The sequence below is a fragment of the Equus asinus genome, chromosome 13, assembly GCF_041296235.1.
Source record: "Equus asinus isolate D_3611 breed Donkey chromosome 13, EquAss-T2T_v2, whole genome shotgun sequence".
NCBI classification, from domain to species: domain Eukaryota; kingdom Metazoa; phylum Chordata; class Mammalia; order Perissodactyla; family Equidae; genus Equus; species Equus asinus.
In genome coordinates, this window is record NC_091802.1 from 4,126,865 (window position 1) to 4,147,132 (window position 20,268).

The 20,268-nt window shown below is 39.2% G+C and overlaps 1 protein-coding gene across 36 annotated transcripts in view; it reads right to left on the minus strand.

Moving 5' to 3' along the window:
- Positions 1 to 20,268, minus strand: part of NCOR1 (nuclear receptor corepressor 1) — a 154,709-nt gene that overhangs the window by 17,423 nt on the left and 117,018 nt on the right. For 23 of the 36 annotated variants that reach the window (XM_070481978.1, XM_070481982.1, XM_070481975.1 and 20 more), the window contains 11 exons: positions 18,604 to 18,772; positions 14,910 to 15,050; positions 13,284 to 13,367; positions 12,543 to 12,799; positions 11,826 to 12,186; positions 9,302 to 9,529; positions 6,341 to 6,550; positions 5,727 to 5,876; positions 5,264 to 5,377; positions 1,826 to 1,991; positions 1,129 to 1,622 (listed from right to left, as the gene is read on the minus strand). In XM_070481978.1, the coding sequence (XP_070338079.1) occupies positions 1,129 to 1,622; positions 1,826 to 1,991; positions 5,264 to 5,377; positions 5,727 to 5,876; positions 6,341 to 6,550; positions 9,302 to 9,529; positions 11,826 to 12,186; positions 12,543 to 12,799; positions 13,284 to 13,367; positions 14,910 to 15,050; positions 18,604 to 18,772 (2,374 nt within the window). The remainder of the gene's footprint in view (positions 1 to 1,128; positions 1,623 to 1,825; positions 1,992 to 5,263; positions 5,378 to 5,726; positions 5,877 to 6,340; positions 6,551 to 9,301; positions 9,530 to 11,825; positions 12,187 to 12,542; positions 12,800 to 13,283; positions 13,368 to 14,909; positions 15,051 to 18,603; positions 18,773 to 20,268) is intronic. The other 13 variants (XM_070481994.1, XM_044745504.2, XM_070481997.1 and 10 more) reach the window with 3 other exon arrangements.

The window sequence follows — 20,268 nt, forward strand, 5'->3', positions numbered from 1 at the left end:
TTCAGACCTTCTGAAAGTCAAACTCCTAGAACGAGGTTTGGTTCTGATGCAAACTGAGAAGTGTCATCCGGTGACTAGGGAACCCTGTGCTGAAGCATCCACTAAGCCACAAGCTGGCTCACCATGTGTGCTGGTGACTTCCCTCCAGAGGGCCTTGTCATACAACTACAGATCTTCAGCTAGCAATTTTCTGCATGTATCATATCTGTTTTGCATATTTTCATAATCCCAGGCTAAAGTCTTTTGTCTACATAACTGACTACCAAGCCGCCCCTTTCTCTCTAAAAACCTCAGCAATGGGGTAGATATTTACCCAAACAAATTATGATTAAGCATGGAGGTAAAAGAATTGCACACTGTGTGCAGGTGCACAAGAAATCATTTTTTCATTATCTCCAGCTCTACTCCATTTCATTAATGGAAACAACAGAGAGATGACTACATATGGTTAAATTACTTCAAGTATTAGTGGATACTTGCTTAAATACCTGCTTACTCCTTCAGGAATTCTATAAAGAATTCAGGCAATAGTTAAAAGTAAATTTAAAGTAACTTTTCTAGCATTTTTACTGTAGATTTGTGAATTCTTACAGATATACAGGGTAAATGTCCAAGTGACTAACCAGATTTGATCAAAATCCAACTTGCAAGGAAGGTGCAACATAAATACAATTACCAATAAATAAGGTGTCTCACTTTTTAAAAATCTCTATCTTAGAAAAAGGATATAAGAGGCTTTGGGGTACTGGCCCAAATACTGAACCACATACTGGAAAACACTTCGTGAGAAATTCGGTTTCAGGAGCACAGAGCCTGATGATACATCTGTCACCTTCAGACGCCTGAAAATGTCAGTAAGCTCTACCCTCTATCTACTTTCCAACTTTAACTCTACAAACAGCATGGGTTTCTCAGGGAAAATAACCTGGTATATTTAAGAAACTCTGATATTTAAATAATGACAAAAATAGTAGAAGAGACATTTTTACACTACTAACCGACAAAACCTTTCTATTACATTTACTATGAAGATTAAGATTTTCTTTATACAATGTTCTGCTTTACCTAAAGAATAAAGTAATTCTTTACTCAGATATCACATTGCAAAACTCAGATTGAGATACATACAGCTACTAGAAGAGTCTGAACTTTGAGAGCCACGTTCCCTTGCATCCTTGTCCGAGGCAATTTGCCGGGTGATGATCACGTCTATGAAGTTAGCTGCAGTAATGGTAGTCTTCCCTCGGGTCCTTAGCTCTTCCTCATATCTGGATTTTGGAGGAGGCCCTTTATCTTTCCCAGCCTCAGAATAAACTACTGAAGAATGAGGCTGGGGCTTGCCACTTGGAAAGGCTGAAGAAGTGTACAGACACTGAACAGATCTCTTCTCCACCTCCAGGGTTTTCTGCTCTAGCTGCTGCTGTTCACTAACTGCTGCTGACCTGCTTCTCAAATTTTCTTCTAACCTGGCAGCTTCATGCTTACTCTCTTTTGTTTTGGAAACATCCATCTGGGGGGCAGAAGCTGCGGCATCCACAAGAGCAGCCAGGGCATCCGCAGCAGTGTTGTAACGGGAGGCTGGCAGGCCTTGGCTTATAGAAGGGCCCCCAGCAGGCAGTGGCCTGTAAATAAAACCAAACCACAACTCTGTGAAGGGGAGACGCTTTATTGGGGGGTGTGGTAGGGAGACAGAAGAAAAAACTGCAACAACAAAAAGTGCTGAGCAGGTAGAAAATCTTTACTAAAAGTATTGCAGTCACAAATTTAAAAGTGTATATGCAAGAGGCTGGTATTTTTTTTGTCAAAATGTATACAACAGACTTACATGATTCGTAGCTGAGCACTTGGATCCAAAGGTGTGATTACACTGGTTCCGTTGGTTCCCTGGAAAACGCTGGGTCTTTGCTGCAACATGGTCTCCTGAGCTCTGACTGAAGGGGACGGGGAGCGAACATATCCATGACTGCCTGGCCGGCCGGGCTGTTCTGAGCCTGTGGGGACCAAAAAAAAAAGACAAGCCATAAGGAAGCAGCTGCAGACAGCAACATTTAGGGACTGTTATAAACCTTGATATCCCACTTCCTGGTCTTTCTAGAAATACATTCTATAAGAGTTTCTCAATAAAAATGCAATAAAACCACACTAGTAACTTGAAACAAAAACATCAGCTATATTTTCTGTCATTTCCATTTTTGTGATAAGTTTCTATCTTGATTCCAGAGAGGAACAAAACATCAACCATGAAGTACTAACACAGATCAGATAAGTTCATCTTTCAAACTTTTCCTCAAACTCTGGTGTGTTTATCATTTCCAAAACCAAATTCAGCACAACCTTCTAAGTATCATAATGCAAATAACATACTCCTGCTACACCAGGGTTTGAGGCCGTTTCATTCAGCCAGTTCTGCCTGCTCTCCTCCTTTACCGCCCTCCACAGGCAACTGTTTCTCAGCAAGCTCTCTTTGTCGTGACATCATTCACAATGCTCTCCCCAAGAGTGCAGCTCCACTAACTACACTTCTTCAACGTTTGAGATGTTTTTATTAACCATAGCTCTCCGATAACAAAGCCACAACTTGAACTTGGTCAAAATGACTTCACTTGGAAGATCTCAAATTCTCACGTTTCCTCTCTAATCACTTTCTTCCTCTTCTGGTTCTGTGCCCTCACTCGGACTTTCTAACTTGACCTTGCCCTCAAGGAGGCAGCAGTTTCAGCATACACCCCTCTTCTCACAGCAGGTACCGACTAGGGCAGCCTTTTCAGCAGTTCTCTCCCTTTTGACCATACATCAGCTTCTATGAGTGTTTCTATGGGGGATATTCCTAGAAGTGAAATTGCTATTTCAATTATTATATCTCCAAAAAGGTTATCCCTATTTACACTGCCACTGTGTGTGTATGAGATGCAGTGTTTCTTTAAACACTCGAACACAGAATATTTATCAACCTTTTAAATGTCTGATGGAGAAAAATCATATTTAATTGTCTTAAATCTGCATGTTATTTATCAGTAGGATCAAAAGCATTTTTAAAATATAGTTCCTACCAAAGTTATGTATCATTTGCACTCAACTTTCATTTTTTATTTATTTATTTAGTTTTTGAGGAAGACTGGCCCTGAGCTAACATCTGTTCCCATCTTCCTCCATTTTTTTTCCCCCTCCTTCTCTCCAAAGCCCTCCAGTACATAGTTGTAGATCCTTCTGTTTGTGTTATGTGGGACACCAGCTCGGCATGGCCTGATGAATGGTGCTAGGTCCGTGCCCAGGATCTGAACCGGCAAAACCCTGGGACGCTGAGTCAGAACACACAAACTTAACCACTCGGCCATGGAACCAGCCCCCAGCTTTCTTTAATTAAACCAATTTCCATGGTTTTATACAACTGACATATAATCGATATTATGGTGCTACCTTACAATTCACTAAAGCATTTCCTATGGTGACTTAGTGATTTATTATTATATATAGACAAGAGGTTACATCTAAATGTCTTTAGGCTTTGCAACCATTTAATTGTTTAAGAGAAATCTTCAAGAACGGTATTTCTAGGTCAAATATGATGACTAGCTTTTGGGCTCCTTTTCTATGTCTGTCTCCTATGACCATGTGAAGGTGACAACCTTGTCACACCAGGCCCTTCGGTTCTGCACCTACCTCTGTGACCAGGTCTCTGGTTCCCTTTGCCTCCATCTACAACATCCTTCCCAGTCACATCTAAGGACTGACCTACTCCTCTCTTCACATGCTTGCCCCTTGGAAATCTCATTCAAGCCAGAGTTTCAACTCTTACAGATGAGTCCTGAGTCACCATCTCCAAGCACAATCTTTTCTTCTAAGTCCCAGATCTGTATATCTGACAGTATGGAAATGGTAAAAGGTTTGAGTTCACTGACATTAACAGAATATAAAGAAGGCCGGCCCTGTGGCCGAGTGGTTAAGTTCGCACACTTGGCTTCAGCGGCCCAGGGTTTCGCCGGTTCAGATCCTGGGCATGGACATGGCAGGGCTCATTAGGCCATGCTGAGGCGGCATCCCACATGCCACAACTAGAAGGACCCACCACTAAAATATATAACTATGTACTGGGGGGATTTGGGGAGAAAAAGCAGAAAGAAAAAAAAGAAAAGAAGATTTGCAACAGTTGTTAGCTCAAATGCCAATCTTTTAAAAAAAAGAATATAAAAAGACAAGTATACCATGGATAAGAACAAATGTTCCAAAGACATATTGGATTAAGTACGTCCAAAATAAAAATCATTATCTCTTTGCTTTCACTAATCCTACTCTATCATAATAACTGCAGACCAATCTTGTTTTTCATCTCTTCCTCATTCCCCATATCTAGTTATTGTTAAGTCCTTCTGATTCACTTTACCAATATTCTTCCAAGCAGTTCCCTTCTGGCCATTCCCAGTGTCAACCTATCTCAGGAGTCATTAGAACACGTATGATCTATTGACACGGTCTTACTGTCCTCTGGGCACCAGGCCATACCCACCTTCAGGGTTCTAATCCGTCTCATGCCACTCTTGTGTAAATGCCCCTCTGATGATGTCACCTGCCTCCTGCACTGAACGGCAGCACTTCACTTGTAATTAAAAATGCCATACAATCTTCTAAACATATTTTCCATTCTTCTTTTAAACTCCAGCATAACAACACATATGTCTCCATGTCTATGAGCCTTTGCTTGGGCTGCTTTCACCTTTTTTTGTTGTTGTTGAGGAAGATTAGCCCTGAGCTAACTGCTGCCAGTCCTCCTCTTTTTGCTGAGGAAGACTGGCCCTGAGCTAACATCCGTGCCCATCTTCCTCTACTTTATATGTGGGACGCCTACCACAGCACGGCTTGTCCAGCCGTGCCATGTCCATACCCGGGATCCGAACTGGCGAACCCCAGGCCGCCAAATCAGAACGTGTACACTTAACCGCTGCACCACTGGGACGGCCCCTACTTTCAGCTTTAACGAGCTCTGCACCCAGCTGTATCTTCGGGCCCAGTGTAGCCAACCACTGGGGCCAAATCAAAATGGTACCTTCATCATGAAAACTTCCTTTACCTGTTTAAAATGTGTGTTTGCACCATTTCAACTTGTATAGCATTTTTACCTGTACTTCACATAAGGCATGTAATTACTTTCTGTCTTATAGTTCTTGTTTGTAAGATCACATTGTCATCCCCCACAACAATAAGCACAATGTCCCATCATACTGGATTACCAAGAAATGTCTATAGAATGAAGAAAGCCATTCCCCACCTGGCCGAAGGTAGAGGTCTGAGGAAGCGGCAGCAATCCGCTCCCGCTCCTTCTCCCGCTCCCGTTCACGTTCTCTTTCAGCACCTGCGGCGGCTACAAGGTGTGTTGAATGTCCTGTAAAACACATGAATCTGCAACTTAAAGACAAAATTATCAACCTGTCAGCTACAGCAAACCATTTTTAGATTTATCTTAAGCGACTGAAAATTTTTCAATAAGTTCCAGATTTGAGATGTAGGGAGTTTATTTTATTAAGAGTCTTGGATGACAACCGGAACATAACACAAGCTTTTCGGATATTTTAGAATATCTAGATAGATGGCATATAGGAACTGTCACTGAATATTACATGAAAAACAGCAGAGCAAAGAAGAACAAGTGCCCAGAATACCTTCAAAGGCTACGCTGCCAACACTTAAGCATGCTGCTCACATCAGAGAAGTGTGTCACTGCAAACTCTCACCTGGAGACACAGAAGCAGCGTTGTACGGCCTGGGCGGGAAAGCAATCTGTGTCCCAGGAATATAAGTGATTCTGTCCATGGGAGGAGTGCTTGTTCCCCCTGGGTGAGGCACTAAAATTGCTGGAGGCATATTGGTCAGGTCAATGATTCCTGCTCAAAAGACAAATACAATAAAAGTACATTAAATTTAAATGTTGCTCTAAAGATACAGAACCATACATGGCTTGCTATTTTATCTCTATAACCCAATGATACTTCGTATATAGTATAAATAAACATGTTTAAGATCATTACTTTGTAAGACTGTCTTTAAATCTAGAGAAGGACAGGAAATACTCTGCCTCCTACCAGTAACCTAAACGCATGGATAGGTTAAAGAGAGACAGCAAACTGGTAAAACAATGATTTCAAATACCTAGTAGTACACTGACTTGGTTTAGTTATTTCAGTGTTCACCAAAACACTCCATCTTGATACATTATTTTGTTTGCCTTCAAGGGCTAAAGGATATGGTTTTCTTTCCATCATTCATTCAACAAATAGTTATTGAGTATGTAGGAAACTCTGGGTACACATAATAAATTACATGAAATCTGAACTGCAAAAACACATACCCCTTGTTGCTGGGTATGGGAGACCCAACTGCTGCTCTCGTGGAGACAGTCCTCTGGCCACATCTGGGCGCAAGTTCACTTGCATCTGCTGTGAGGTAATGTAGTCATTTAGGATTGTCTGTCTTGTGTTCTCCATTGCATAAAGCTGATATTGACTTGGGTAACCTGGGGTTGGTGAAAGTTGTCTCTGAAACAGGTAGGCAGCAGCTGCTGATTGAGAGAATGAGAGAAAGGCACTGAGTTTAGTCTGGATGAAATTCATTTGCTAAACATCACCCACAGAAAGAGTAAGAAAAACCACCTGTTGAGCTAATTGCACACGCAATTTTTATTTAGCATTGGCGTGGGGGCGGTACAGGGATTAAGGTGGATTCATTCTACACCTTGATATGTCAGCAATTATGAATATCAACATTCTAATGTTAAATGTAATGGAAAAGGGAAAGGAGAAACTAGACAAAACATGAGTATTAACCTTTGTACCATTAGAACAGTAGCTAAAAAAATTTTCAAGTAGTTTCATTTTCAGTCTTTGCCATGTAACTTTATTATATTTTCACCTCAAGTCTCCAAGAGCTGTGTTTGAAAATAAAATTATTTTTGTAGTACTGATCATCCAATATGACCAAATGGAAATATATGTGAAAACACTTTGTGACAAACAGTAACTTTCCTTTCCTGGGAGTGAAAAAGATTAGTCTATAAGCATTTAATTAGTGCATGTATTTAGAGCAGAGATTAGCAAACTTTTTCTGTAAAGAGCCAGATGGTAAATATTTTAGGCTTTGTGGACCATGTGGTCTCAGTCAACCCTACTCAACTCTGCCAGTGCGGCATGAAAGCAGCCGTAGACAAAATATAGACAAATGGGCGTGGCTGTGTTCTAATAAAACTTTATTTACACAAACAGGCACTAACAAAATTTGGCCCCCAGGCTATAGTTTGGCAACCCTAGAGCATGACACAGGATGTTAGGAAGGGGTAGGTATAGTAAAAAGTACAAGATAAGGGCCAGCCCTGGTGGCCTAGTGGTTAAGTTCAGCGCATGCTGCTTTGGAGGCCCAGGATCAGTACCTGGGAATGAGTCTACACCACCTGTCTGTTAGTGGCCATGCTGTGGCAGTGACTCACATACAAAAAGAGGAAGATTGGCAGTGGATGATAGTTCAGGGCAAATCTTCCTCAGCAAAAAAAAGAGTAGAAGATGTCATCTCTATCCTCAAAACATTTACAATCCAGCTCCAGCTCAAAAATGACAAGCAGATGAAAGTGCTAAGAAATGAAGGACTATGAGAAACACTAAATGAAAGTATAAACACCCAATTTTGTCTGAGAACTTGAGTGAACTATTTTTTATATATATATATATGTTCTCCCTAAAAAAACAAATGATAAGTTTTCTGGAATGTTTGCTTCACCTTCATCTAGAACTCCCAGCCACGTAAGTCTGTCAGCTGACTCTGTGGGAACTTATGCATCAGTTTTGGGAGACAGTCCCTGAAGAACTAGGTGTGGACTCCTCTGAAACTTAATGTCCTCAAACAATTTGATGGCATTGATAGAGCTTTCAGATAAAATATTTTCCACACGTAACTTGCTACTATGAAATGTAAATAACCCTTAGAAATCTTGGCACACTGGTAATGAAAATCGCTTCCCTAAGGACCAAGGTGAAATACAAGTGTTCTGTGTCCCAATTTCAACTTGAAGGTTGTAATGAGCAAGCAGTTTATGATAAAGAGGGATGAGCAGAAAATACACATTTGAGTGAGGCTCAGCAGGCAAGAGGAGCAGGGAATAGGACCTGGGTGGAACTGGCACAGCAGGTGGGTCATGACAGCCCAGCAGCGACTCTCCACTGACCTGCTGACAGGACTCCTTTCCCTCTGCAGAGCAAACTGCCCTGCACCCCTGGCAGGCAGCATCACTGCGCCCAGTACAGACTGCTCTCTCAAAAACCTGCACGCTCTGAACCTACCAGAATTATGTTTACCCACAGGAAGCGGTGTCTGTTCAAAAGTTCTTTCCAGCTATACTTGCTACTATAATTATGTAACTTTAGGGGCCGGCGCCGTGGCCGAATGGTTAGGTTCGCACGCTGCGCTTTGGTGGCCTGGGGTTTCATCCGTTCAGATCCCGGGTGTACAATGGCACTGCTGGTCAGGCCATGCTGAGGTGATGTCCCACATAGCACAACCAGAGGCACTCACAACTAGAACAGACAACTATGTACTGGGGGGCTTTGGGGAGAAGGAAAAAAAAAAGATTGGCAACAGTTGTTAGCTCAGGTGCCAATCTTTAAAAAAAAAGAGAGAACAATAATAATTATGTAACTTCATCAAATAATCTGTAAATCGATGAGAGAAAAATGAAAAGAGTGGTTTCTTTGGAAACAAAGTTGACTGTTTTGGAGACTCGATATAGAAGTTGAATCAGGTATGGGCCAGACAATTTTAAAAGACTGGGAAAAATCCAGAAGGATTCTGTATTTAGATTCCTTTGAAGTGATTTTAAATTCTAGCTTCACTTAAAAAACGAAATCTGGAAATGTGAGAATCATGTATATAAGAAAGACAATGGTAAGGCTTAATCAGTGGACCTTGGCCTTATATCGGAACACTGACAAATGAACGTCTATGTTGTACATTAAAATGTTTAAGGTATGCCTGTGTCATTTAAAAATAATTGTCACATTAACCCACTTTTTCAATCGGCTTAACCAAATGCCAAACACTAAGAGGGCTTGTCACATACCTATTATTTTTAATTCTTTAAAGGGTGCTGGTAATATTTTGTTTCCTGATTTGGGGGCTGGTAGCACAGGGGTGTACAGTTTGTGAAAATTCACTGAGCTGTACACTAATGATATGTGCATATTGTACTTTAATAAATAGAAAGTTTAAAAAATCATACAGGTATATTATTTCTTTGCCATAAATTATCAATACACACTGTGCTTACCAGGATCCAGAGCCCTGTGAAACGGCATGGCTGGATCCAAATGTGTGGGAAGGTGGCTCCGATAAACCTCTCCTGCAGTGCTGCCCCTGTGATGGGGATCAAAAGGGCTGTGGCTGACTACAGGGTCCACCCCAGGTACTGGAGACTTTGCTGGTATGCTTTCCCTCTGGGTAGGGGTTAGTGTCGATTTTCTTTCATGATTGGTAGACTTGCTAGAAGAAATCGTAACTGGAAAAAAAAGAGCCAACATCACAAATTCTTAAGAAAACTTGCTTAGTATGATACTATTTATCCATTTCTCAATCACTCAAATACAGACTATATTCATATAATATTTTGATCTTGCCTTTCCACTAAAACTTTTAACATTCAATCTTGCAAAATATGCCAAAGTGAACAACTAGGAGAAGCTTTTGAGATTTGGAGATTACCAACTTTTGGATCATAGTGCCAGCATTTTACCACCTAATGTTAAGATTAATAATGAAGTTCAACACTCCTCTTTAAATCCATTATAAATGATTTTTTCTGTATGACTTTAACATTCTAAATTCTTTTGATCCCACACATACCGAATCTCACCTTCCTCTCTTTGAGCCTGCATTACTAAGCGGCCTCCTTGCTGCCCATCGGTCATTAAGTTATACTGTTTTTTCCTGCTCTGTACTTCCACAAAGACTTTCTCTTTACCTCACCAACATCGATCTCTTCCCTACTCCAGCCTCTTCTTTTCTAAACCATGTTATTCAGAAAGGTTAGATTATCCCACCAATGCCTATCATATCCAAATACTTATGGGCCATCAGGCTCAACTGTTGTAATAACGGTGGTAAACAACATATAACATAAAATTTACCATTTTAAAGGGTACAATTCAGTGGCATTAATACACTCCCAATGTTGTGCAACCATCACCACCATCTAATTATTACCAATTTTATAATATCAACTTTGCCATGATCATACAAATCTGACTGTCAAAACCACCATCACACTGGTTTATTACATCCCCTTCCAAGCCCCGACCTGCTTAAATATGGCATGCCTTTTCCCTCTGCAGGGCAATTCTTCTTCAAGAGCCAAAAGGTTTTAATTCACCACTCTACTCAGAAGCAGGCACTTCCCTTTTCTCTTTCCTCTGTGCTACTCCTCTCCCACTGTCTAACACACTCTTCACCTTTACAGCTCTTGCTGTGTCCAGCCCAGGACCTTGCAGACACAAGCCCTCAATAAATATATACCGCAATGAAATTTAAAATGATAAGTGGATGCATTTTTAAGGGCCTCAGATTGTTTCAGGGACAACATGGTAAAAATCAATGCTTCTTACCTTACTGGTGTACCTGCCAGCAGCATAAACCCCAAGGAGGTGTGGGGTTCTGATGACAATGACAAGAGTAACAGTTCACATTTATTGAGTCCTTCAAAATACCAGGCACTATTTTTTTCTTTTAAAATCCCGTAAACATATTACCTCATTTTATCTTCACAACAATCCATTGAGGTATGGCTTACTATTACCTGACCATTTTAGGGATGAGGAAACTAAGGCAGAGAAAAGTTCAGTAACTTGCCCAAGCTCGTGTAATAAGAAAAACCTTAATTCAAGCCTAAGCAGTCTTGCTCCAGAGCCTAAACTTTCAACTACCACAACGGACTGCTGCTGAAGGACTGTCAAAACTGACTTCTAAAACCTTATAGAATTAGCTGAAAAAACACTCTGAAAATATTTATTCTAGAGCATTTCTGGACTCCATCATACTCTGCACTTGATTAAAATACTAGGTATTTTACCTATAATTATGCCTACAGGCATTCCTCAGAGGTACTGCGGGTTTAGTTCCAGACCACTGCAATAAAGCAAGTCACGAGAATGTTTTGGTTTCCCAATGCATAAAAAAGACTGTACTGTAGTTTACTAATTGTGCAATAGCATTATGTCTAAAAAAACAATGTATATACCTTAATTAAAAAATACTTTTTCCCTAAAAAATGCTAACCATCATCTGATCCTTCAGTGAGTCATAATCTTTTTGCTGGTGGAGGGTCTTGTAAAAAATACAGGGGTACCAGCCAGGTGGCACAGCAGTTAAGTTCACACGTTCCGCTTCTCAGCGGCCCGGGGCTCGCTGGTTCAGATCCCGGGTGTGGACATGGCATCGCTTGGAACGCCATGCTGTGGTAGGAGTCCCACATATAAAGTAGAGGAAGATGGGCGCGGATGTTAGCTCAGCAGCAGGCTTCCTCAGCAAAAAAAGAGGAGGACTAGCAGTAGTTAGCTCAGGGCTAATCTTCCTCAAAAAAAAAACAAAAACAAAAACAGTATCTGTGAAGTGCAATAAAGCGTAGCGCAATTAAACAAGGTATGCCTGTACTTTTAATACGGTAGCCTTCCACAGCCCTAGTATCAAGCACAACCTATAGATCTTGTGAAAATCTAAAGCTAACACTTCAACATTTACTATTTGCTAGAGGTGAAAAAGCGCAATAAAAATGATCAGACAAGGATACAAGAGTAACATACCATCAGAAGTTCTGTTCATCATAGGTGAGCCTCTGGACATGGTGTTCTGATAACTCACAGGTGTCCGCCGTGCACTAGTGTCATCATAAATCCCTGGGCTCAGCTGTGCTTTGGGAGCTTCATGAAGTGTTGACCTAAGAACGGAGGGGCCAGAGCTTACCACCGATGTATGCCGGGGACGCACTGGCTCGCCTGCTTTCACATCTTCATATTTTCCCCGTTCGACCACTTTTATGTTCTCTGGCACGATTTCCAGTGGAGGCATTCCACGGGGCAGTTTGCTAGGCCCCGTAATTAAGGATTTGACATTGTGTTTGATAGCAGATTGACCTGAGTTGCTGTCAAACTTTATTGGTGTACCCTAAAGGGAAAGAAACAAACATTACAGCAGCCGAAGGCATCCAAATATTTTTCTATCTCAGGTCTATGTTTGGCTCATGGCAACTATAGTTCGCCGTGGTAGTCTTATTGTCTGTGTGGATGCCTCAATCACAAGCCCACCAATCCTGAGTTGCATACTCTCCCACATTATATACTTCACACTAAGGACACAAGAAAAACTAATGATAAAGCATCTATAAAACTTTCACGTTTACTTCCAATAGGTCTCACAGCATAAGAACTACCAACAATTATTAAGTCTCACTTTTTAAAATGCTCCATAAATATCACAGCCTAAAGTGGAATGGCTGACAAAAAGAACTACAGTCTAGTTACCTGGGAGATGGAACCCTCAATTATCGGCCTCGTGCTCTGGACCACTTCTGGAGTTTTTCGGCTTTCCTGAGTTAAAATATCTTGCCGTGGAATCTCATGAATGGAACGCCCCATTTCCTTGATGGTGGTAATGCCATCATATGGTTTTCCTTTGGTAATTGCACCTTCAAATGCTCGTATAGGAGGACTCTCCCTTTTAATCTGTTTGGGATATTTAAGTCCATCTTCAAAGCTTTCAGTTGTTGCTCTTGGTGTGCCTTCAAAAGAGAATTCAAGGAACATACTTATTAAGAGAATTCTGATGATTGCATAACAATGGCACTGAACTATACACTTAAAAATTGTTAAAATGGTAAATTTTGTTACATATATTCTACTGCAATTTAAAAAATTAATGCCTTGCCATCTTGCAGTGTCTACTCAATTCTCTGTTTAGAACAGATCCGTAAATAAATATTCAGCAGTCATTTCTTCTTTAGGGTTAAGATTTAATACATCATTTATCACCATCACAGAATGATTCTTACATAATGAAGATGTCTCTATCTTCAAAAATTAGGCAACTATCATCTTCAAATAAACTATGTAGCGCAGAGACAGAACAGTTATAATCAAGACTTAAATGTCTTGTTCAAAAGGGAAAATATCTTGAAAAGCAGGTTTCATGCACTGCAAATTAATGTCAAACGACTTTGCCAGTGAGACAGTCATGAATAAAACCAAAATGAACAAAACTTTTACCCTGCATTATGGAACCAGACAGCACAGTCCTTTCTTTGAGGTCAGAATGAGGGCTCCCCCTGGGTAATGCTCGGCATATCAGCCCTTTCAAACAAGAAAATAATTCAAGTATTAAACATAATGTGTATGTCAATTCACATGTACTTCACACTGTCGCTAAGAGTAATTTTTTTGATGAAGAAGATTAGCCCTGAGCTAACATCTGCTGCCAATCCTCCTCTTTTTGCTGAGGAATATTGGTCCTGAGCTAACATTTGTGCCCATCTTCCTCCACTTTATATGTGGGATGCCTGCCACAGCATAGCTTACTAAGTCGTACATGGGTCTGCACCTGGGATCCAAACCAGTGAACCCTGCGCTGCCGAAGCAGAACGTGCAAAGTTAATCACTGTAGCACCAGGGTGGCCCCAAAGAGTATATATTTTTGATAAAAGCTCTGTAGAGAAAAGGATATTTTAAATTATGAACTACTCAGAAGGAAATCACGGAAAAAATAAAAGTTGGGAGTACCCAACATGACATCACTCATTCCTTTTTAAACTTTTTCCTAAATAGAAAATGGCCAAAGAAGACACCCATTATAGGTCAAAAAGAAAAGAGAGTCACTTTCAAAGCTCAATCTAAATCCCAATGCTTCTTTACCAAGGTAAGAGAGAATACAGAGGGACTGGAAATCACTGTTTAGCTTCAAAATATATCTGTGAGAAAGGGAAAATATGAAAGACGGATACCTCAAAAATAGACAAAATATATTAAATGGGACACGCAAATCAAAATGAAAGAGTCGTAAACTACCTCTTTAGAAATTTCACGTCATACTGCTAATAAATCTGAATCAACAATTGGAAATAACACCACACACATTTACTCTAAAGTGAAGTGACACTTTTTTTTTAATACAGGGAAAATCCAGCTCTTAGAAAATTACATAGGACTTCTAAGATTGAGGAGTCCTACCCTGTTTTTAGTATTTCATCTAGATTAAAATTAAACAGTTGAGGCAAGTTAAGATTTAAATAAAATGAGTCATAACAAAATAAAACTGTTATTTACTGAGTGCATGATCAGAACAAAGTTGGATACTTGTCACTAATCCTCACACAAAGGAAGGTATACTCTTTAATTTACAGAGGAATAAACAGGCACAGACAAATGCAAAGGAAAGGATGCAGGTGGGATTAATCTACATGTCTTTGCTCTACCTATTACATCACTTTGTCTGTTTCACAATAAAAACAAAGTTCTCAGAAAGAATTTTACATTTTTAAACTCACTTAAACAAGAAAAATCGACAAATTATATGAGCTTCTAAGAGTTACCTACAAGATGATCAATTATGTTTAATTTTACTTCTCTCCACTGTCGTGTACCACATGACTTATACATAGATATGAATGTAAACTTAAACCTACATTAATGTTTTATATTAATATATTAATTATATATATTTTATGTATTATATATTAATAATACACTGATACATTCTGTTTATATGTTTCATTTATATATTAATATAGATATAAATTTCATGTAGAAACAACAGAGACTGAACATAACCTAATTCAACAATGCAAATTTACTATACAAAATTAAATCTATCTAAATAATGTTGTGGAAACATCTTACCTTCCAACGGTGCTGACCCAGGAGACTCCCTCATTGACAACCCTTGCTTTATATTTCCTTCCACTGATTCATAGCTTCTTTTTAGACTGATTTCATGAGCTGTTCTTGGACTCCTCGTCCCTTCTCGGGCATTCTTAATATCTACAGAATAAAGAAACAAAAATTGCTCAGAGCCCAAAGCCTGTTGTACAATAAATAAGTTATCTTAATTTCAAAGTCTATCTTATAAAAATAATAATATAAAAACTAGTCTTAACCTATAATAAACATCTGTGTACATATTTATAAAAATGTTTTCATGCATTCAAACATATTTACTGAGTGTCAGGCATAAGCTGGGCTTGCAGATAAGGTTGACAAATTAAGTCCCTCCGCTCATGAAACTTGCTCAATAGAGACAGATACAGATAAATTAATAGGCAATTACTACAGAGTGCAATAAGTACTATGAAAAAAGAAGTAAAATGCGCTATGAGAATGCTAAAAGGGAAACCTAACAAAGCTTCAGGTAAGGCTATTTATAAGAAGTAATGTTTAAGCTGAGAACTGACGGATAAACAGAGATGCTTAAGTCAAAGGTAAAGGGAGGAAGGGGCGGTACAGGCCAAGGGAACAGTGAGCACAAAGACCACAAGGCAAGACAAAGTTTGGCACAGTAAAAGAATTTGAGCTCAGTAAATGGCCAATGTGTAGAGTGGAGCAGAGAGGAAGACTGTAGGGGGTAGTAAATGCAAGGGGGCTAAGGGAAAAGTGGGAACGGAACATTCTGAAGAGATAAACTGGAAGCAGATCACAGAGGGGTAATTAAACCAAGGTAAGGGGCTTACAATGATCTTAAAAGCAACTGAGAGTCAAGCAGGAAGTGACATGAATGTACAGTTTTGAATATGGGTTAAGACTGAAAGCAGGAAGATGAGTTAGGCAGAGAGACAAGTTATCCAGGTGAAAGACGATGGTGGCAGTGAGGAATACAAAGAAACAGATGGATTCCAGAGACTTTAATAAAGAGAATAGAAACTTAGGGACTGACTGATTAGATGTGGAAAGAGAAGGAAGAATCAAGGATGACATCTAGATTTCTGGCTTAGGCAATGTACATTAATTTACTTCCCCCAGAAACAAAATGTAAATCAATATACTCCAGAAACATTAAAACAAGAAAGGAAGAAGGAAATAAAGATACATGTATTTTGCATAAGACATTGTGTGATCACATACTTCATTTCTTTGTATTTGAAGAGAAAGATAAAAGCATGATCACTGACTACTCAGATCACAAAAACAGTTGCAAATGAGAACTCAAATTCAGTCCATTACTTGGCTTTTACTGCATAACTAAGTCATTTTTATAAAATAATATTACTAGGAAAACATAACCACAATACATCTAAAGAAAATGTTTACATACATACAGAAATTAAAATAGCTATATTTAAGGAGAATATAAATTCAATATTCTTTCCAGGATTATCAGACTATTATCTACTCCCTAATTCTTAACTCACAAAATAGGAATCTGTTTAAAATAAAATTGATTCTATTAATCCATTGGAAAACTATTAGAAATAATAAACAACTACAGCAAAGTTGCAGGGTACAAAAACCAGTTGCATTTCTATACTCTAATAATGAACTAACAGAAAGAAAACTCAATAATACAATCCCATTTACAGTCACAACAAAAAGAATAAAATATCTATGAATAAATTTAACCAAGGAGGTGAAAGACCTATACAATGAAAACTATAAGATATTATTGAAAGAAATCAATGATGACATAAAGAAATGGAAAGATATTTCATGCACATGGATTGGAAGAATAAACATACTTAAAATGTCCATACTACCTAAAGCAATCTACAGATTCAATGCAATCCCAATCAGAATCCCAATGACATTCTTCACGGAAACAGAACAAAGAATCCTACAATTCATATGGGGCAACAAAATCCAATAGTTAAAGCAACCCTGAGGAAAAAGAACAAAGCTGGAGGCATCACAATCCTTGACTTGAAAATATACTACAAAGCTATAGTAATCAAAACAGCATGGTTCTGGTACAAAAACAGGCACACAGATCAATGAAACAGAACTGAAAGCCCAGAAATAAAACTGCACATCTACAGAGAGCTAATCTTCAACAGAGGAGCTAAGAACATACAATGAAGAAAGGAAAGTCTCTCCAATAAATGGTGTTGGGAAAACTGGACAGGCACAAGCAAAAGAATGACAGTAGACCATTATGTTTCGCCATACACAAAAATTAACTCAAAATGGATTAAAGACTTGAAGGTAAGACATGAAACCATAAAATTCCTAGAAGAAAATACAGGCTGTACACTCTTTGACATTGATCTTAGAAGGATCTTGTTAATACCAGGTCTACTTGGGCAAGGGAAACAAAAGAAAAAATAAACAAATGAGACATCATCAGACTAAAGAGCTTCTGCAAGGCAAAGGAACCCGGGAACAGAACGAAAAGACAACCCATGAACAGGGAGAAAATATTTGTAAATCATATATCTGACAAGGGGTTAATCTCCAAAATATATAAAGAACTCATACAACTCAAAACAAAAAATCAAACAACCCAATCAAAAAATAGGCTGAAGAAATGAACAGACATTTTTCCAAAGAAGATATACAGATGGCCAAGGCACGTGAAAAGATGTTCAACATCACTAATCATTAGGGAAATGCAAATCAAAATTACAAAATTACAATCACCTTTCACCTATTAGAACGTCTATAATTACCAAGACAAAAACCAACAAATGTTGGAGAGGTTGTGAAGAAAAGGGAACCCTCATACTCTGCTGGTGGGAATGTAAGCTGGCGCAACCACTGTGGAAAACAGTATGGAGATTTCTCAAAAAATTAAAAATAGAAATATCCTATGACCCAGCTATCCCACTACTGGGTATTTATGCAAAGAGCTTGAAATCAACGATTCATAGAGACTTACGCACTCCTATGTTCACTGCAGCATTATTCACTATACCCAAGAAGTGGAAGTAACCCAAGTGTCCATCAACTGATGAATGGATAAAGAAGATGCGGTATACATATACAATGGAATACTACTCAGCCATAAAAAAGACAAAACTGTCCCATTTGCAACATGGATGGACCTTAGGGTATTATGTTAAGTGAAATAAGCCGGACAGAGAAAGACAAACACTGTATGATTTCACTCATATGTGAACGATAAACAAATACATGGACAAAGATAACAGATTAGTGGTTACCAAAGGGGAAGGGGGTTTCAGGGTGGGCATGAGGGGTAAAGGGGCACATATATGGTGACTGACGAATAATGTACAACTGAAACTTCACTATGCTATAAACTATTATGACCTCAATAAAATAAAAATTTTTAAAAAGTGATTCTATTAAAGTTAAACCAAGATTCTTTTCCTAGGCTAAATCAACTGACCATAGTTGCTGAAATTCATTACCACTTAATGAGACACTTACTATGGGCTCTGCACTGTTAATCACTTTTCATTGACTGCCTTAGTTAATTTTTCACAAAAGTTTCATGAGAAGGTACTACTATTATCAATCTCTTTCACAGAGAAGAAACCTGGGTTCAGGGAAGGAACTTCCCCAAAGAAAGTATGTGGGGAACCAGAGCTCATGCTTTCAATCACACATTACAGTATCAGCTTCAGTGTATAAACACAATACTTACTATCATATGATAAGATGTGTCCACTTTTGCCTTCATAAATAACATGGCCTTTGGATGCAGCTTCCTCTCTGCCTTTCTCAGGACTGCTCTCTTCAATGGGCATTCTAGAAATAGATCCCTTCACCAAAGCCTCAGTTGGTATGCCAGCCTGGGAGAGAGCTGGGGTACCCTGCCATCAAATCAAACACAAGCACCAAAAGAGTCACTTGAGTTTAGAGAAAACGCAAGGCACTCACAAAATTTAACTACTACACTGAGAGTCAGATCAATCCATAGCTTCAGAGAAGAAAGGACAAGCACACGAGAGGAAATCAGACGTCAAGTTTTCACAAACATAAAAAAATACTGTACCTTCATCCTTGAACCCTGCCATATAAAACTTCTTAAACTGCTGAAAGGCTTATGAGTTGAATCAGCTTTTTTCCCCACCTTGAAGTCAAACCTCTATGAAGGCACTTAACTCTTAGAAAAAAAAATTTGTCTTAAGGCCCAAAATCACACAAATGTAAGAAAGCTTTTATAAAATCTCTAATAAAAATAAGACAATAACTTAAGCTTTAAATTTAGAGTACCACAACTTTCTCTCATATTGTGATAAGAGAAAAAAGAACTTTCAAGTACCAAACTGTCTGCTCAGTTAGACCCCTGGTCATCAAGAACAGGAAGGGAAGAAAAACTCAGACGCCTCCATTTTGTGACATGAATTTAGTTTAGGTCACATCATCTGAATTTTTGCCATCATTAGTCCTCTTCTGGATTGCTTATGGTCATGGTTCTTTTTATTCTTCCTTTAAGCAGTAAACTCTTCCTTCAAGGGAAATCATTCACGGAACCTAATATGTAGGATACTTTGAAAAATTGAGCCGCTTGGGTCGAAATGGGAGTAGGAGGCCCAAACCTAGCCCACTCACACATTTAGTGTCCCCAAAACTCTTGTGAGGACGATCTGAAACCAAATGCTCACAGCAGGAAGAAGTGATGACAGCAATACATTTATTCATCCAGCTGTACGTGAGCTTGGTAGTAAACATCTGGAAATCCATAACATCCAGTTCAGATGTGCTCATATCACATGCACAGACTGATTTGAAAATAAACAGATACAGCCTAGCCTCATTTGATCCAGTTCATGCTGTCTTCCTACCTACAGTTTGGATACTAGAGTGAAAATGAAGAAGAAAAAAATAATACACATAGGCCATTTATTTTTCTTCTGTTTGTATTAAAGTGTTTGCTTATTCTGAAAACTAATTTCGGGGGAACGTATACTTCAGTCAAATGTGGAAGGAGCAGTCTGAAAAGTTAGTATGTTACTTTCTAGATCACTATAGGCCATATACTCTATAAACCATGCCTTAGGGAAGAATCACTGAGGAATCTTATTAAAATGGAGATTCTGATTCAATAGGTCTGGAGTGGGGAGTGAAATTTCTGCATTACTCTAACAAGCTCCCAGGTGATGCTGATAGTCCGGGGCAGAGACTACACTTGGTCAGCAAGGTCCTAGGGCATGAGTCTCAAACAAGCATGCAGCAGAATCACTGGAGGGCTGGAAAAAGAGATCGTTGGGCCCCACCCACACAGCTGAGACTTCAGTAAATCTGGGGTGGGGCATGAGCATTTACATGTCTACAACTTCCCAGGTGACACTGATGCTGCTGGTCT